Source organism: Falco cherrug, chromosome 8 (genome assembly GCF_023634085.1).
Source record: "Falco cherrug isolate bFalChe1 chromosome 8, bFalChe1.pri, whole genome shotgun sequence".
Lineage (NCBI taxonomy): Eukaryota > Metazoa > Chordata > Aves > Falconiformes > Falconidae > Falco > Falco cherrug.
The window spans coordinates 20,732,921-20,745,591 of NC_073704.1; the positions used below are offsets into that span (position 1 = coordinate 20,732,921).

Here is a 12,671-nt window from a genome sequence, read left to right on the forward strand (position 1 = left end):
TGAATTCCAGCCAGAATTGATTCCTTTGTGCCTCTTTGAAATACGGGGCTACTGCCGCCTCGCAGCCGTGCTGCCAGAATGCTGGTCTGTGAACAGTTCCAGCACTTGGTATCACCAGCTTAGCCTCGCCGACCCTCAGGGGCACGGCTGCATCCGTTAAGCGAGAAAGGAGTTCCAGCAGCATCTTAAAAAGTTCAGTTTTGCACTGTGGAGGTGCTACCAGGCGCCCCCCTGCAGCACGGACCCACACCCGCGCTCCAGGTGCCCTCGGCGGGGCGGGTGATCCGCCGTCCAACCCGTGCTAGCGCCGGTGCCCAGCACCGCCGGCCGCGGGTCCGTGTGGTGGCCAAGGCGCGGGGCGAGGACGCACCTCCTGCCCCGGGCACCCGCCGAGGCCCCTGCCGGCGGGCTCCGCTTTGCTCCCCTCGCCCCGTGGGACCTGCCGGCGGGAGCCGCGGCCGCTGAGGGGAGCCCGGGGCCGCGCCGGGCGGGGCAGGGCAGGGCAGGGCGCTCATTACCACGGCGCTGCGCTGAGGCGGCGGCTGTTGCGGCGGCGCGGCGGGTGGGTAGCGGCGGGCGGCTCCTCCTCCTTCTCGCCGGGCGCAGCATGGCGGTCAAGGTGACTCTCCCCCTCCGTCGCTTGTCGCAGGAGGAAAGGGGCCGACCCGCGGGGCGGCCGGGGAGGAGGCGGGCGGCGGGAGGAGGCAGCCGCTGCTGCGGGAGCCCCGCGGGGGGCCGGGGGAAGTCGCCGGCGGGGGGGGGGGGGCGATGCCGGGGCGGCCCCGGGGCAGGGGCAGCGCAGCGCAGCGCAGCCTGCCCTGCCTCCGCCCTCCGGGGTGAGGCGGTGGGGCGCGGGGGCGGCGGGCGTGGGGCGGCCGCGGGGCCGTTACCCGGCGCGCGCGGGCGGTGAGGGCTGGGCCCGCCGGGCGGTAACGGCCGGCGTCGCGCGGGGGGGGCTCTGCAGGCAGCCCCGCGGCTGGCAGCTGCCGGGGGGGTCCCGCAGTGCGCGGGTGGGGGCCCGGCGCTGCTGCCCTGACGGGCGCACCGGCGGCTCTTATCCGCGCTCTGCCGGTAGCCCGGCTGGCGAGGCGTTAACCTGCCTGTGTTCACAGGTGCAATCAACCAAAAGAGCGGATCCTGCTGAACTACGAAGTATTTTTTTGCAGGTAAAGAGATCTGTCTAATGGTGTTCGGTTCAAGGGCTTTTATTTTTTGCCCTTTCAGCGGTTTGCCACCGCATCGCACGCAGGTTGTGCCTGTGGGACACTTAAAAGTTCACTTTGTAGGCGCAGCGCGTCAGGCGCTGAGGAGAGACTGCTCCTGACACCAGTCACGATTAACTGTTTCCAAATGATAATCCTAAATAATCTTATGAAGTGTGCTCCAGTTTCCTATAAAGCAAATAGCTAAAGCCATAACTAAGTACTAGTTATTTTTTTAAACACGCTTTTGAAAGATTCTAAAAAATTCTTCCATGGCTGCTACGTTTTGCCCTCAGGGTTTATCTGTGTTGCTCTTCCAAACAGATTGACGACTGCCAATGTTTTTAGAATTTAAAATTGATTTCTTAAGATTGATTGATTTCATAATACTATCACTTGCAGGGCCTTAGAATTAACATTTAAATAACACCATGAAGCTTTCTTCACTCCCCTTAAGTTACAGTGAAGCACAATGTGAAAGGAAAATTCAGTCAGTCCTAAAACTTCAATAATGAAGGTTTGATTCCAGCAGATGGAATAAGAACAACTATTGTTTTACATCCATAGTTGGGCCACTGGTATTTCCAGAATCACTAAAATACCTTTTTTCTTTTCCCTTTATGTTGAATATTACACAGTATATTCAAGAAGCTTTCCTCCATGAAAAGGGAAAGAATATAAAATCAAGTATTAGAGCTAATACTGTAAATAATAAAATCAATTACTTAATCTTTGACTTCTATCGTTTGGTCTTACTGTATTACCTAACAGTTTCCGCATATGATAAGTAGACAGAAGAGACCTTTTTACCTGAGAGAGAGAAATTATATCCCAGCTATAGTTCTGGCAGATTTTTGCTTTTGCCTACTGGGTTACACTGGTAATGTTGCAGGAGTCTGAAAACTTAGAATGTTGGAATCAAACGGTGAAAGCTCAGCGTTTAGTTTCTAGTAAAAAACCTATCACAGGTTCATTTATTGTTGATAGATCATTTAGCTTTTGTAAATAAGGAATACAGTACAGTATATAAATAAGCAACATGAAAATACAATTCAAAAAATATCAATACAGTATAAAAATGTGTGGTTCTACAACATCACACAGCTCTTTTCCAACTTGTAAGATAGTTTTGGATATCTGGTTGCAAAAAAGGGAAATATGGTTTCTATTCAACTTGGAAATGTGGAATTTTTTTGATTCTTGACTTGAGTCAGTAGGAGTGCTTGCTTCTGGAAATAAGTAATGGTTTGAAGTCCTTGATTTTGGTCATACAGGGAAAAGTGGAGAGGAAGAACGTTGTACAATTGCATCTTGAAATTGTCTCTCTGACAGTACATGTTTTGTTGACCTAAAAAGCAGACAGTGGATTTTGGTCTTTTCCATGTCTTATCTTGCAGTCTTCAAAGAAACATGCAAAGTAAGTTGTGGATTGTTTTGTGATCTGAGGAATGAAAAATACAAAAGCTCTCCTGTCTCCCCTTGAGTATCTGAGATTTGCAGTAAATGACCAGAAACAACACATATACCTCTGGCATAGAAAGGAAGTTTGTATTTCTGTTGGATTAGATTTGTTTATAATTGAGTTTGAAATTGTGGTTTTTGTTTGATAGGTAGCAAGCAAACTTAGTTGCAAACTCAAAATCAGAATAGAGCCCACGCTTTCCAAGACTAAGTTGTAGAAAGTCTTATGAAATATTACTAGTGTTGCGCACATCAGGGGTCAGCTATGTTGTGCTCTTTGCTGAGAGTGCCGGCCTGTTCTATGAGCTTCAGCTAAAGGTCGTGCATTCCTTCCTAAATTTGGCTTCCCTTGGAAATGGTTTGAAGGGAAGATGTGAACTCTAGGCCTCTTCGTCATCCACCTTATTGATAGAAAGCGTACTTAAATTTCCTTCTGTTCATGCTTACCCTCTAATGTGATATGTGCCCCTCTGTCCATCCAGTTTATGTTGTATCTTAATGGCTGCTTGATATATACCTTTCTCTTAGAATTTCTGAGGCTTGCTATATATTTCTTTTTATTATTTTAAACTGTTAAAAATCTTAAGTTAGACTTGTATTAAAAGGATGTGCTATTCTTTCTATGTAGTCCTGTAACTGAAATGCAGACACTGAAATGTCATGTTTGTGCACCGTCAAATAAGTTACCTTTCTGGTGTTGCTAACCACTGACTTCAATAACAACCATAAAAGAACAAAACAAAAATTCACGGAAGGATAAAAGAGTTATGTATAACAATAGTTACCAGATTTCGTAGTGAGCCTTCATTCTTTTTTCTCAGGCAAGGCCCAGTCAGCCCTTGGGGGATATAGTTGAATTACTCCCTGCCTGCTGAATGCAAGTGGAACCTGTTCCAGCAAGGTGGAGAAAGAAACAAAATCAAATTTCCAATTTTAATACAGGAAACTTCCCCCCTGACCACCCCCCAACATCCTGAATCTCTTGCTCATAGCTTAGCCTAACAACAAAAAAAAAAGCTAAGAGTACCTGTAGATATCTTTTGTTTTGGAACTTATTTCTCCTCTGCCCAGGTAAAATCATTGGGATAGAAAACCCCTTTAAATTGAAAATGAGCCAATTTTTCAAGGAAAGGATTGTTTTTGAAAGTGTGATGATACCTAGCACTATATTGCACGACTAGAGTTCCTGTGTGTTCATGTTACGTGATGATGTTTACGAAAAAATCTCATGCAAATTCATCAAGTGCTTACCTGAGATAGTCTATAAATGTATAGTAGGAATTTTGTATTATAAATATAATTCAAGAGTGAGGGAAATAAATATTTAATTGATGTCATGTTTTATGTGCAAATTAAAATATAGTTTACAATTGCCTATTCTGTGCTAAAAGATTCTTGACCTAAGTTGTATGGTGAAAAGATAACTTGAGGACAAATGTAAATACATGCCTGGCTACTTTGTCAGGCCTTAATTTATTGGCTTGCTGCCAAGCTCTTTCAAAATACCATGACCTTCTCATATGGAGCTCAATGTATCTGTCAGTTAATTATTTTTGTCTCAATTTTTTTAAACAAAACTTTCCACACAGTTTTTATTGTAAAACAGTTCACTATTTGTAATGAACTCTGATAAATTGGTGTCTGAAGAAAAAAAAGATGATGATTTTTAGATCTTGGCTGTCCTTGATATGCACTCTGCTGTCATACAGTTGAATTCTGTTATTCTTGAAGATATGCTCTGTATTACTCTGCATGTTTGATGGTCCTTCGTACATAAAACTTTCTTTGGATTGCATGTCTTGCAGCAGAATTGTGCTTCATAATGCATTTTTTTAGTCACATCTGTATATGACTGAGAAGAGAACCTTTCTGAGTTGATTCAGTGAAGTCAGTTTCGTTATATTGTCATGTCAGCAGCAGTGCTGAGTCAAAGGATTACTGTCCATTCCTTCCTATTTTTGTGGAAATAATCTATTTTGATTCTGCATTAGTTCAGTAACGTGGTTTACAGTGCAGCCTTGCAAACAGCTGTCATCGCAGCTACAGAGTGGAAGCAGGATAGGTGGTGTGAGGGGCTGGTATTGTGGAAGAGGTAGGTGAGAAGCTTAGGCAGGCGTTGATGCTGATGCAAGCTTCTTTACGCTGAAATAGTGTTGTGACTGTATCGGTTGGGTCGCATACAGCTGAAACAGGCATGCGACATTGTAAATAATCCCCTTTATCATAATGGCATCAACAGGTATTATGTGTTGTTATGACTTAATTGTTGATATTCTGATTCCTGTGGGTCCCTGGCAGAGTAAGGGCCCATTTTGTTACTCTTTCACATAAGGCTGTGTCAACTTAATCAAGGTACTGCTGTATATAGAGGAAAAGTTACAAATCACAGATAAGGCCATTAATTGAACTTTATTCACTAGCGTAGATGTTGCACTATAGGTTTTGGGGGGCATTACCATTAATTTTTCTGCAGAGAATGCTTATATAGTCATCTGTGAATGACTAGAACCTGGAAAGGTGAATTATGTTTTTACAAATTAATTAAAAACCATTACTTCCATTGCAAATCAAAATTCTAATGGAACAACTGTGTAGTTTTTAAACTTTCTCAGTAGAAAGGCAATTCTATGTATATATTTGAAGGTCTGCATCTAGATCATTGTGTGTATGAGTAGACATTACAGTAGAGAGTGAATAGAAGAGGTGGATTGTAAACAAATAAGCTTGCTTACAGGTTTTGTGGGCAAATATGCTGAGAAAAACCTCAACTGTCAAACCAAATTGGGTCACAGTTGTTTAGGAAACTAGAAATCTTTTTCAAGCTACTTTTCAGTGTTCCAGGATGCAAACATAATTTAACTTTGTAATCTGAAAACTTAGGTTTTATTTCTAAGATTGCTCTCATATTATAAATAAACCACAAGAATTTTTTCCTTCAACTACATTGCCATCTTGAAACATGATCTGAGGTATATGAACTTCTATAATACATTTGCCTTTTATTCATCACTTGTGATGCTTTCTACTCCTGTCTCCACATGTTCTTAGTTCAAGATTGGTATTACCCAGTGTAACTGGACAGCTGAGGAATTTACTTTATGCTAAGAAGTTCACTTTAAATTAAAAGTTGACCTATAGATAAGAACCAGCAATTAATTATTTGAAACAGAAAAGCAGTCGGTAAGAATACTGATACAGACATGTGGCAGTTGTCTTGGTATACAAGTAATAAAGATGTACTTGGTTTTTTATTTTTAGTTAGTTTTATTAATATCTAAATTCTATAATTTAAAATTTCCTTGTGATTTTTATTTGAAAATGTGTTGTTAATGAAATTAAAACTCAAAATAAAATCAAAACAATTCCATTTATTCAAATCCTTTTTGTCTGTGTTTGTGAATTTTTACTTAAATGAAAGATGCCATTCGTTTCAGGATAAAAATGAATTTGAAAATGTATTTCTCACAAAAAGAGAAAAGAAATAATATATATTTTCTAAACTAATTAAAATAGTGATCGGGAACAATTCAAAAGATATCTGCTACTAGAAATGTAAGAAAATTTATGTGCTGTGTTTTCACAGTGTAGCTGCAAATGGAAAGCTACAGCAGGGCTGTGATTTTTATAAATTTATGCAATTACCTGACAGTTTCTGAAAATGTGTAATTGTCTTTTTATTAGAAGATATTGGCCATTATATGAACACATCTATTCTACAGGAATAATCTGATTGTTGGTGATATGCAACTAGTGTAGTAACGCTATTAGTTTAATCAAGCCCTTTAATTTCAGAGCAGACAGTTGTGCACTGTTTTAAGCGATACTCAGTAAAGATACTAGTTTGGTAATCACTGGTAATTAACATCTAAATGGATTCATTTTTGTTTGTGTGGTTTTGTTTTTTATTTTTACTCTAGTATGCCAGTGTTGAGAAAGATGGTGAGCGTTACATGACCCCAGAAGATTTTGTGCAAAAATACCTAGGACTTTATACAGATCCGCATTACAATCCTAAAACAGTGCAGCTGTTGGCCGGAGTGGCAGATCAAACTAAGGATGGGTGAGAATTTCGCTTTCCATTAGAAGCTTGTAATGCATTGGTAAATATGTGAACGAATGAGTTTGATAATTTCATCTTCTAAAATACATTATTGATTTTATTACACTTTAAGCTTAGTTAGACGTTAAGTTTTTTCTCAAGTACAGTAGACTATAAATCTGTGGAAATTGGGGGGAAAATATGATGTTTAACGTGCACTTTTAAAGTTTTAATGGAGTTTTAACAATTACTACAAAGGAATTACTGCGGCAGAGGAAGTTGAATGGCAAATGTTTGACGTATGATTGCCTTGGAAAAGTTCTTTTCTGTATGCTCACATCCATGATTAGATACTATATAGAGTCCTTTGTACCTGTAAAAAAATGTGGAAATATGGAAGATCTTTTTTATTTCTATAGTGTGCAATTCAAATTAAACCATTGAGGTCTTTTTTAGAGTGCTAGCTATTAGGAAAGAGGTATAATGACTCTATGAATGAAGATGTTTGCCTAATCTAGATGAGGTCACACCACATAACTTCTCCAACTTTGTTTACAGATGATACTACTTGCTTTTAGACAGTTCTCTGATACTGATCTACAAAATGTCCCCTCTGCTGAGGTAGTACCCTCAAACTCAGTTGTCTTCAAAGGAGCCTTTTCTCTTGCTGTATGTAGGCGTCTAGGTTTGGCCTTGGATTGCAGTAGGAAGTGTGGACATTGTTCAAGTAAAGTGAGAAGGTTAAGATGGATTAGAGAACAGCTCAAGAATGCAGAAGGGAGTGGGTATTCTGTAGAGAAGAGAGAAAGTTGCTGTTAAAACAGTATACAATATGTTTGCAAATACATAGATGTAACTTATTTTAAATTGAAAGCCCCTGAACTTCCCTGGATTTGAGAGTCTATATCTGACCTTTGGCATAATTTAAATGTTTTTGTTTTCCTATGTTCTGCTTTAGAATATTTTATTAGTTTGCATGTTATCCTGAGCAGCTTGCACAGTATCTGTGCTTTACAAATGAAATTGTATGTGCTGTATACATTTTACACTATATGACAAATGTAGGATCTCCTGTTTACTGTGATGTTACCTGGTTATATTTTTTATAAAGCTGCAGCATTTTGATAATACATTTGATACATACATACATTTCATAAATCCAAGTAACCTGTCCCTCTGCAATACATGGCTGCAGTTTTTTGCACTGATTATTATAATTATCAATATTATGACCATTATCAATATTATCAATTGAAAAGGCTATTTTGTACGTATCTGTTGAAATAAGAGTCTAATTGATGACTCGTAAACCAACATGTTGAGTATCTTGTTTCTCTGAAAGCTGTTGGTTATCTTTTACAGTGTGCATTTCTTCAGAAAATGTCTTAAAAGGATCTTTCTTATAGTAAGAAATCAATAATTTGTTTTATTGCTACAACAGAACTTGACATTGAAGCATCAATTTTTTATTGCTTTCCCTGTGAATATAAGTTTGGTGTTTTTTTTTTTTTTGGTTGTGTTTATTTTTGTTTCAAATCTGGGTGATATTTGAAGTGAGAAAATCAAATATGGGTAAGTGTGCTTTATCTATGGCAACAATGGTAATGGGAATTATTACCATATGGTCTGCAATGCGAAATGTTTGTCTGTCTGAAGTCTGAAACTTTATTTCCCTAAATGTTTTAATCTATATTTATCTCTAATCTGTATTTCATGTGAAAATTTGTTATACACCCATCATCATCATCTTCATTAATTTATTTACTTTTATGTTTGCATTCTTGCATTTGTAGTGAGCTGTAATATATCAAAATTCAGACTTTAATAACTATATAATCTATACAGAGAGTTTAATCTGTAGCATGAATAATTATTGTAGTCTTCAACTGAATTCCAGAATGCATTACATCTTTCCAAGCACTTAAAGTTACTTTATGAAGTCCAAGGAAGTATCAGTAGTCCTATTCCATGCATACATTTGTAAATTAAATGACAGCCCAGCACACAGCAAGTCATTGAGAAGTGTTGGGTTCTGTTACAAAATTTAATTCCTGTATCTGCTATCATATTCTCTTAGCCTTGCTTGCCCTTCAAATAAATACTCAAAGTGTCCTTGGTAACTTTTCTTTGTGAATATTTTAAAAACTCATTTAGATTTCAGTTTGGCACTTTAAAAAAAAAAAAGCACACATTTTGGAACTGGCTGTCTTTACGCATATGTTTAAAAAATGTTTTTGTACTTTTTTTCTGATAGTAACTTGATCCTTAGTTAACTGTTCAGTACTGTTGCCTTCTCCCATTACTACAGTACAAGACTGGTTTGCTCTAGTGGAAGTCTGTAAGGTAATTCTTAAAACAGACAACTGTTCACTTTTCAAGCGTTTATTCCTCATTGTTACAAATGCATGTTCTGAGAAATTCATGTGATGATCCTTAAATTAGAAATTGGCCTAAACTGCCTTTTTGCTATCTGTTTAATACAATGGGATTTCACTGATGGTCTAAGCATTCCTATGTCTTCAGACTGCAGGCAGTAGTTTTGAAGTTAGGATAAATATCCTCTCTGAATAATGTACTTAAATATATATATATGTGTCAAAACCAGCTTCCCAATTATATAAGTCAATTAACATTAGTAGGTACTGCGATTATAGAAATAAGGATTTTTCTTCTTCCTTCAAAATTTCACAGTACTCCTTCAGAATTCTTAATTTTTAATTGCTTGTTTCCGGGTACTCTTTGTATCAGCTTATCATTCTTAAAATTTGGAAATTGTTCTTAAACTAAGTCCTGAGGAAATAGTTGGTGTTTCACATAATGGAGAGTCACAACAGAGCTATACGTAACATCTAAAAGCTATGTTATGTGGGGGGAAAAAAAGAGCAAAGAATTGTAGTAGGAAAAAAGGGAAGCTAGAGGAGAATTGTGGCATACTTTGTGTGCTTGCTTGTGAAGGGTAATGGTACACAAGACATAACAGGAAAGGAATTTTTTTAAAATGTTACAGATAAAATGAAGGGTGAGTGTTTTGCTATTGTTACGGACTCTGATGCAGTGGGTTCGCTGAATGGTACTTGAGTAGCGATTGGGTGGGAAGCTCCATCATTCTGTTTAATCCAGCTCCTGTTATCTCTGCCCTAACAGATAATGGAGGATTGCAGGGGATATCCCTGCTCTTAGGCATTGCGAGTTGAATATATGGAAAGGAAATTGAATGTGTCTATCTCCTTTTGCTGTAGGCACTGTTAAAGTGAGACGTCTGAAGACGGCTTCTTTCAGGTTCAGGCTTCTATGAATGCATTCTGCAGAGATCGTCACTTTATTCTGTCAGTTATAAAGCTTCCTGGTTAGGAATTAATTTGTATTCCAGGTTTACGCTTGTATGTGAGATGTATTTTGAAATGACAGTATTTACAATTATTTTAAAGGATATTCTGTTTCTCTGATACTAAACCAAGATCATCCTTTGAATGAAATTGACTTTTACATCTGAAGAACCATTCTCGCATCTCTGCTTTTTGTGGCTGACATGTGACAAATTAATATCATAATTCTGTATTTGCCACCTCTGAATTCCTTTCAAAATCACTACATTTTTTCTGTATTTTCTATATAATACATCTATGCAAGAATGTTAACAGATATAACCTTGTTTAAAGTATCTCAGTTCTGCTTTATGTATCCTTTGACAGAGAACGACTAGATAAGCTAATGAATAGTGTGGCTTGATGTTTTTTTCTGTAGGGAACAAAATTTATACTTGATTCTTTAGCAATAAGCAGTATATGTGTGAAGTGATCACTATGAGCTAATGATCTCCTATGAAGAGTACTAAATTCAGATCAATGATGTACAATTTCTAGGAAAATGCACCATCTATAGTGATAATTCTGTTTTAGCAGCATCTACTGGAATAAGGTGTTTTTTTTAATTTAAAAAAATCATTAAAATTCTTAATTTCCATTGATAATTTATTTGATGCTAAAATAGATATCCCATCATTTACTTCGATAAACTGAGCTCAAGAACTTGTAACTGGATGGAATATTCTAAGTCATCAAGCTAAGTCCTTTATTTTTACAAGGATGAAAACACACAGTAGTTTTAATAAACCAAATTTGCTGTTAAAACTAAGGCTTTTTCTTGCAGTATTCTGGAAAGGCCACAGTGTGTGCCTGCTCTAATTACTTTGATGGATGTGTGATTTTATTCTTGACCCAACATTACTCTTTATCTTCTGACTTAGGGTTTATCTTTCTGTAGCTGTTCTTATGTACAGTATTGGGATCCCTTCTGGATGTTTTTTTTTGTTAGTCAGAATTAGCTGAATTTCTCTAGAAAAGTTATTTATGATTATCCTAATAAGTTACCTGTGCATACATTCAAGTCTAAGTTTATGTGTTGAACACAAGGACTTCGATTTCTATGCAGCATTCCAGAGATGATGTGGCAACTGTATGTGGGAATATCGCTGCTTCCTTATCTTGCACGGAGGCAGCTTTCCTAACGTATCACAAGTTGCATTTTTCTCTACGGTGACTGTCTTGCATACACAGCTCAGAATCTTGTGATCTACTGTTACACTTAAATCCTTGCCTGCCTTGGTCATGTCTAACTGTCCTTATGTCCAGATGTTCTTACAGTTTCTTTCTTTCCTTCTTTCTTGTCAAGTACATGACTGTGTGGTTCATGTTATATTTGAAGTGTAATATTTTTTCTGTATATGTAGTTAAGTGTAACTTTTTCTGAACCTGTTGATTTTTAATGAATGTTATGCAATGTATGTATTTTCTTAAAACAATGTATAGTATTTTCCTATACTTGCATTAAACTATCTTTTCTTTCTCAGTAGAAATATATACATAAATTAGTAATATAATGACAGCCCTGTAAATTTCATGTTGGTAGAATTTTTGTGGGTTTTTTATGTCTTAATTTTTAAGTGCTGTCTGCTTACATTTATAATTACAAGGTAATGAATTGTGTATATTCACTGAGAATTTATTATATTTTGTCGTTGATGGATATGAAGAATTCAATTCTTTTATAGAGGAAGAAACTAGATTGCATAAAGGTTAAGCACTTAAATGTAACAAATACTTTTTCAGTTTCTAGTGTAGTGTCTTAACATTTTTATATTGGAATTTTATTTTAATAGTTGGATCATACAATTTTCTAGAGTATCAAACACAAAATACTATTGGTATTGTGAATAATTTTTTGAAATCTTTATAACTTCTGTATTTTCCTTTGTAGGTTGATTTCCTATCAAGAGTTTTTGGCATTTGAATCTGTTTTGTGTACTCCAGATGCAATATTCATTGTTGCTTTTCAGTTATTTGACAAGAGTGGCAATGGAGAAGTAACATTTGGTAAGAATATCTAAAGAAAAACAGTTTAAGAAAGTAATTATAACAGCATAAATCATAATAATGGTTCATCACCATTGGTGCATAGAAATGCATATTGTGCGGTATTCTACTGATTTCCTAAGAGTTTGCAGTAGACCTTTTTTTTTTTTCTTTCACGTGATACAAACTTAAGAAATACACAGAAACAAAATATATTTTGTTTGTCTTCTTGAATCAAAATTTTTCGTGTTCCTCAAGTAGTTAATACACTGCTGTTTTATTCATTGTCATCCTAAGTAAAATTCTGTGTCATGGGCTTTGCACTCCTTCAGTGATAAAGGTTTTTTAAAATGTATTCTGAACCTCCACATATCTTTGAAGAATTATCGTTAGATACAGTAGGAGCTCAATACAGAAATGAAGGAGGTCTAATCTTTGGAACTCATAGTTTAGTGTTCCTTTTCTTGAGGAGCAAATCTTACTTTAATGTTACGAGTATAACTTCTAACTAGATCATATATTTGAAAAATCAGAAAGAAAATATGGCCTTTAAGATTTTTAATTTTTTTTCCCCCTAAACACATAAGTCAGTAATTGGACAAAATTTTTTAGGCTAAC

The 12,671-nt window shown here is 37.4% G+C and overlaps 1 protein-coding gene across 2 annotated transcripts in view; it reads left to right on the top strand.

Moving 5' to 3' along the window:
- The first annotated feature begins 522 nt into the window (after positions 1-522).
- The window catches only part of SLC25A12 (solute carrier family 25 member 12), a 51,814-nt gene continuing 39,665 nt past the window's right edge, over positions 523-12,671 (top strand). Inside the window, exons 1-4 of one of the 2 annotated variants that reach the window (XM_055718254.1) lie at positions 523-619; positions 1,113-1,166; positions 6,581-6,723; positions 11,959-12,074. In XM_055718254.1, coding sequence (XP_055574229.1) covers positions 608-619; positions 1,113-1,166; positions 6,581-6,723; positions 11,959-12,074 — 325 coding nt within the window. In that variant the 5' untranslated portion in view covers positions 523-607. Of the gene's footprint in view, positions 620-1,112; positions 1,167-5,711; positions 5,844-6,580; positions 6,724-11,958; positions 12,075-12,671 lie in introns of those variants that run through there. The other variant, XM_055718255.1, reaches the window with a different exon arrangement.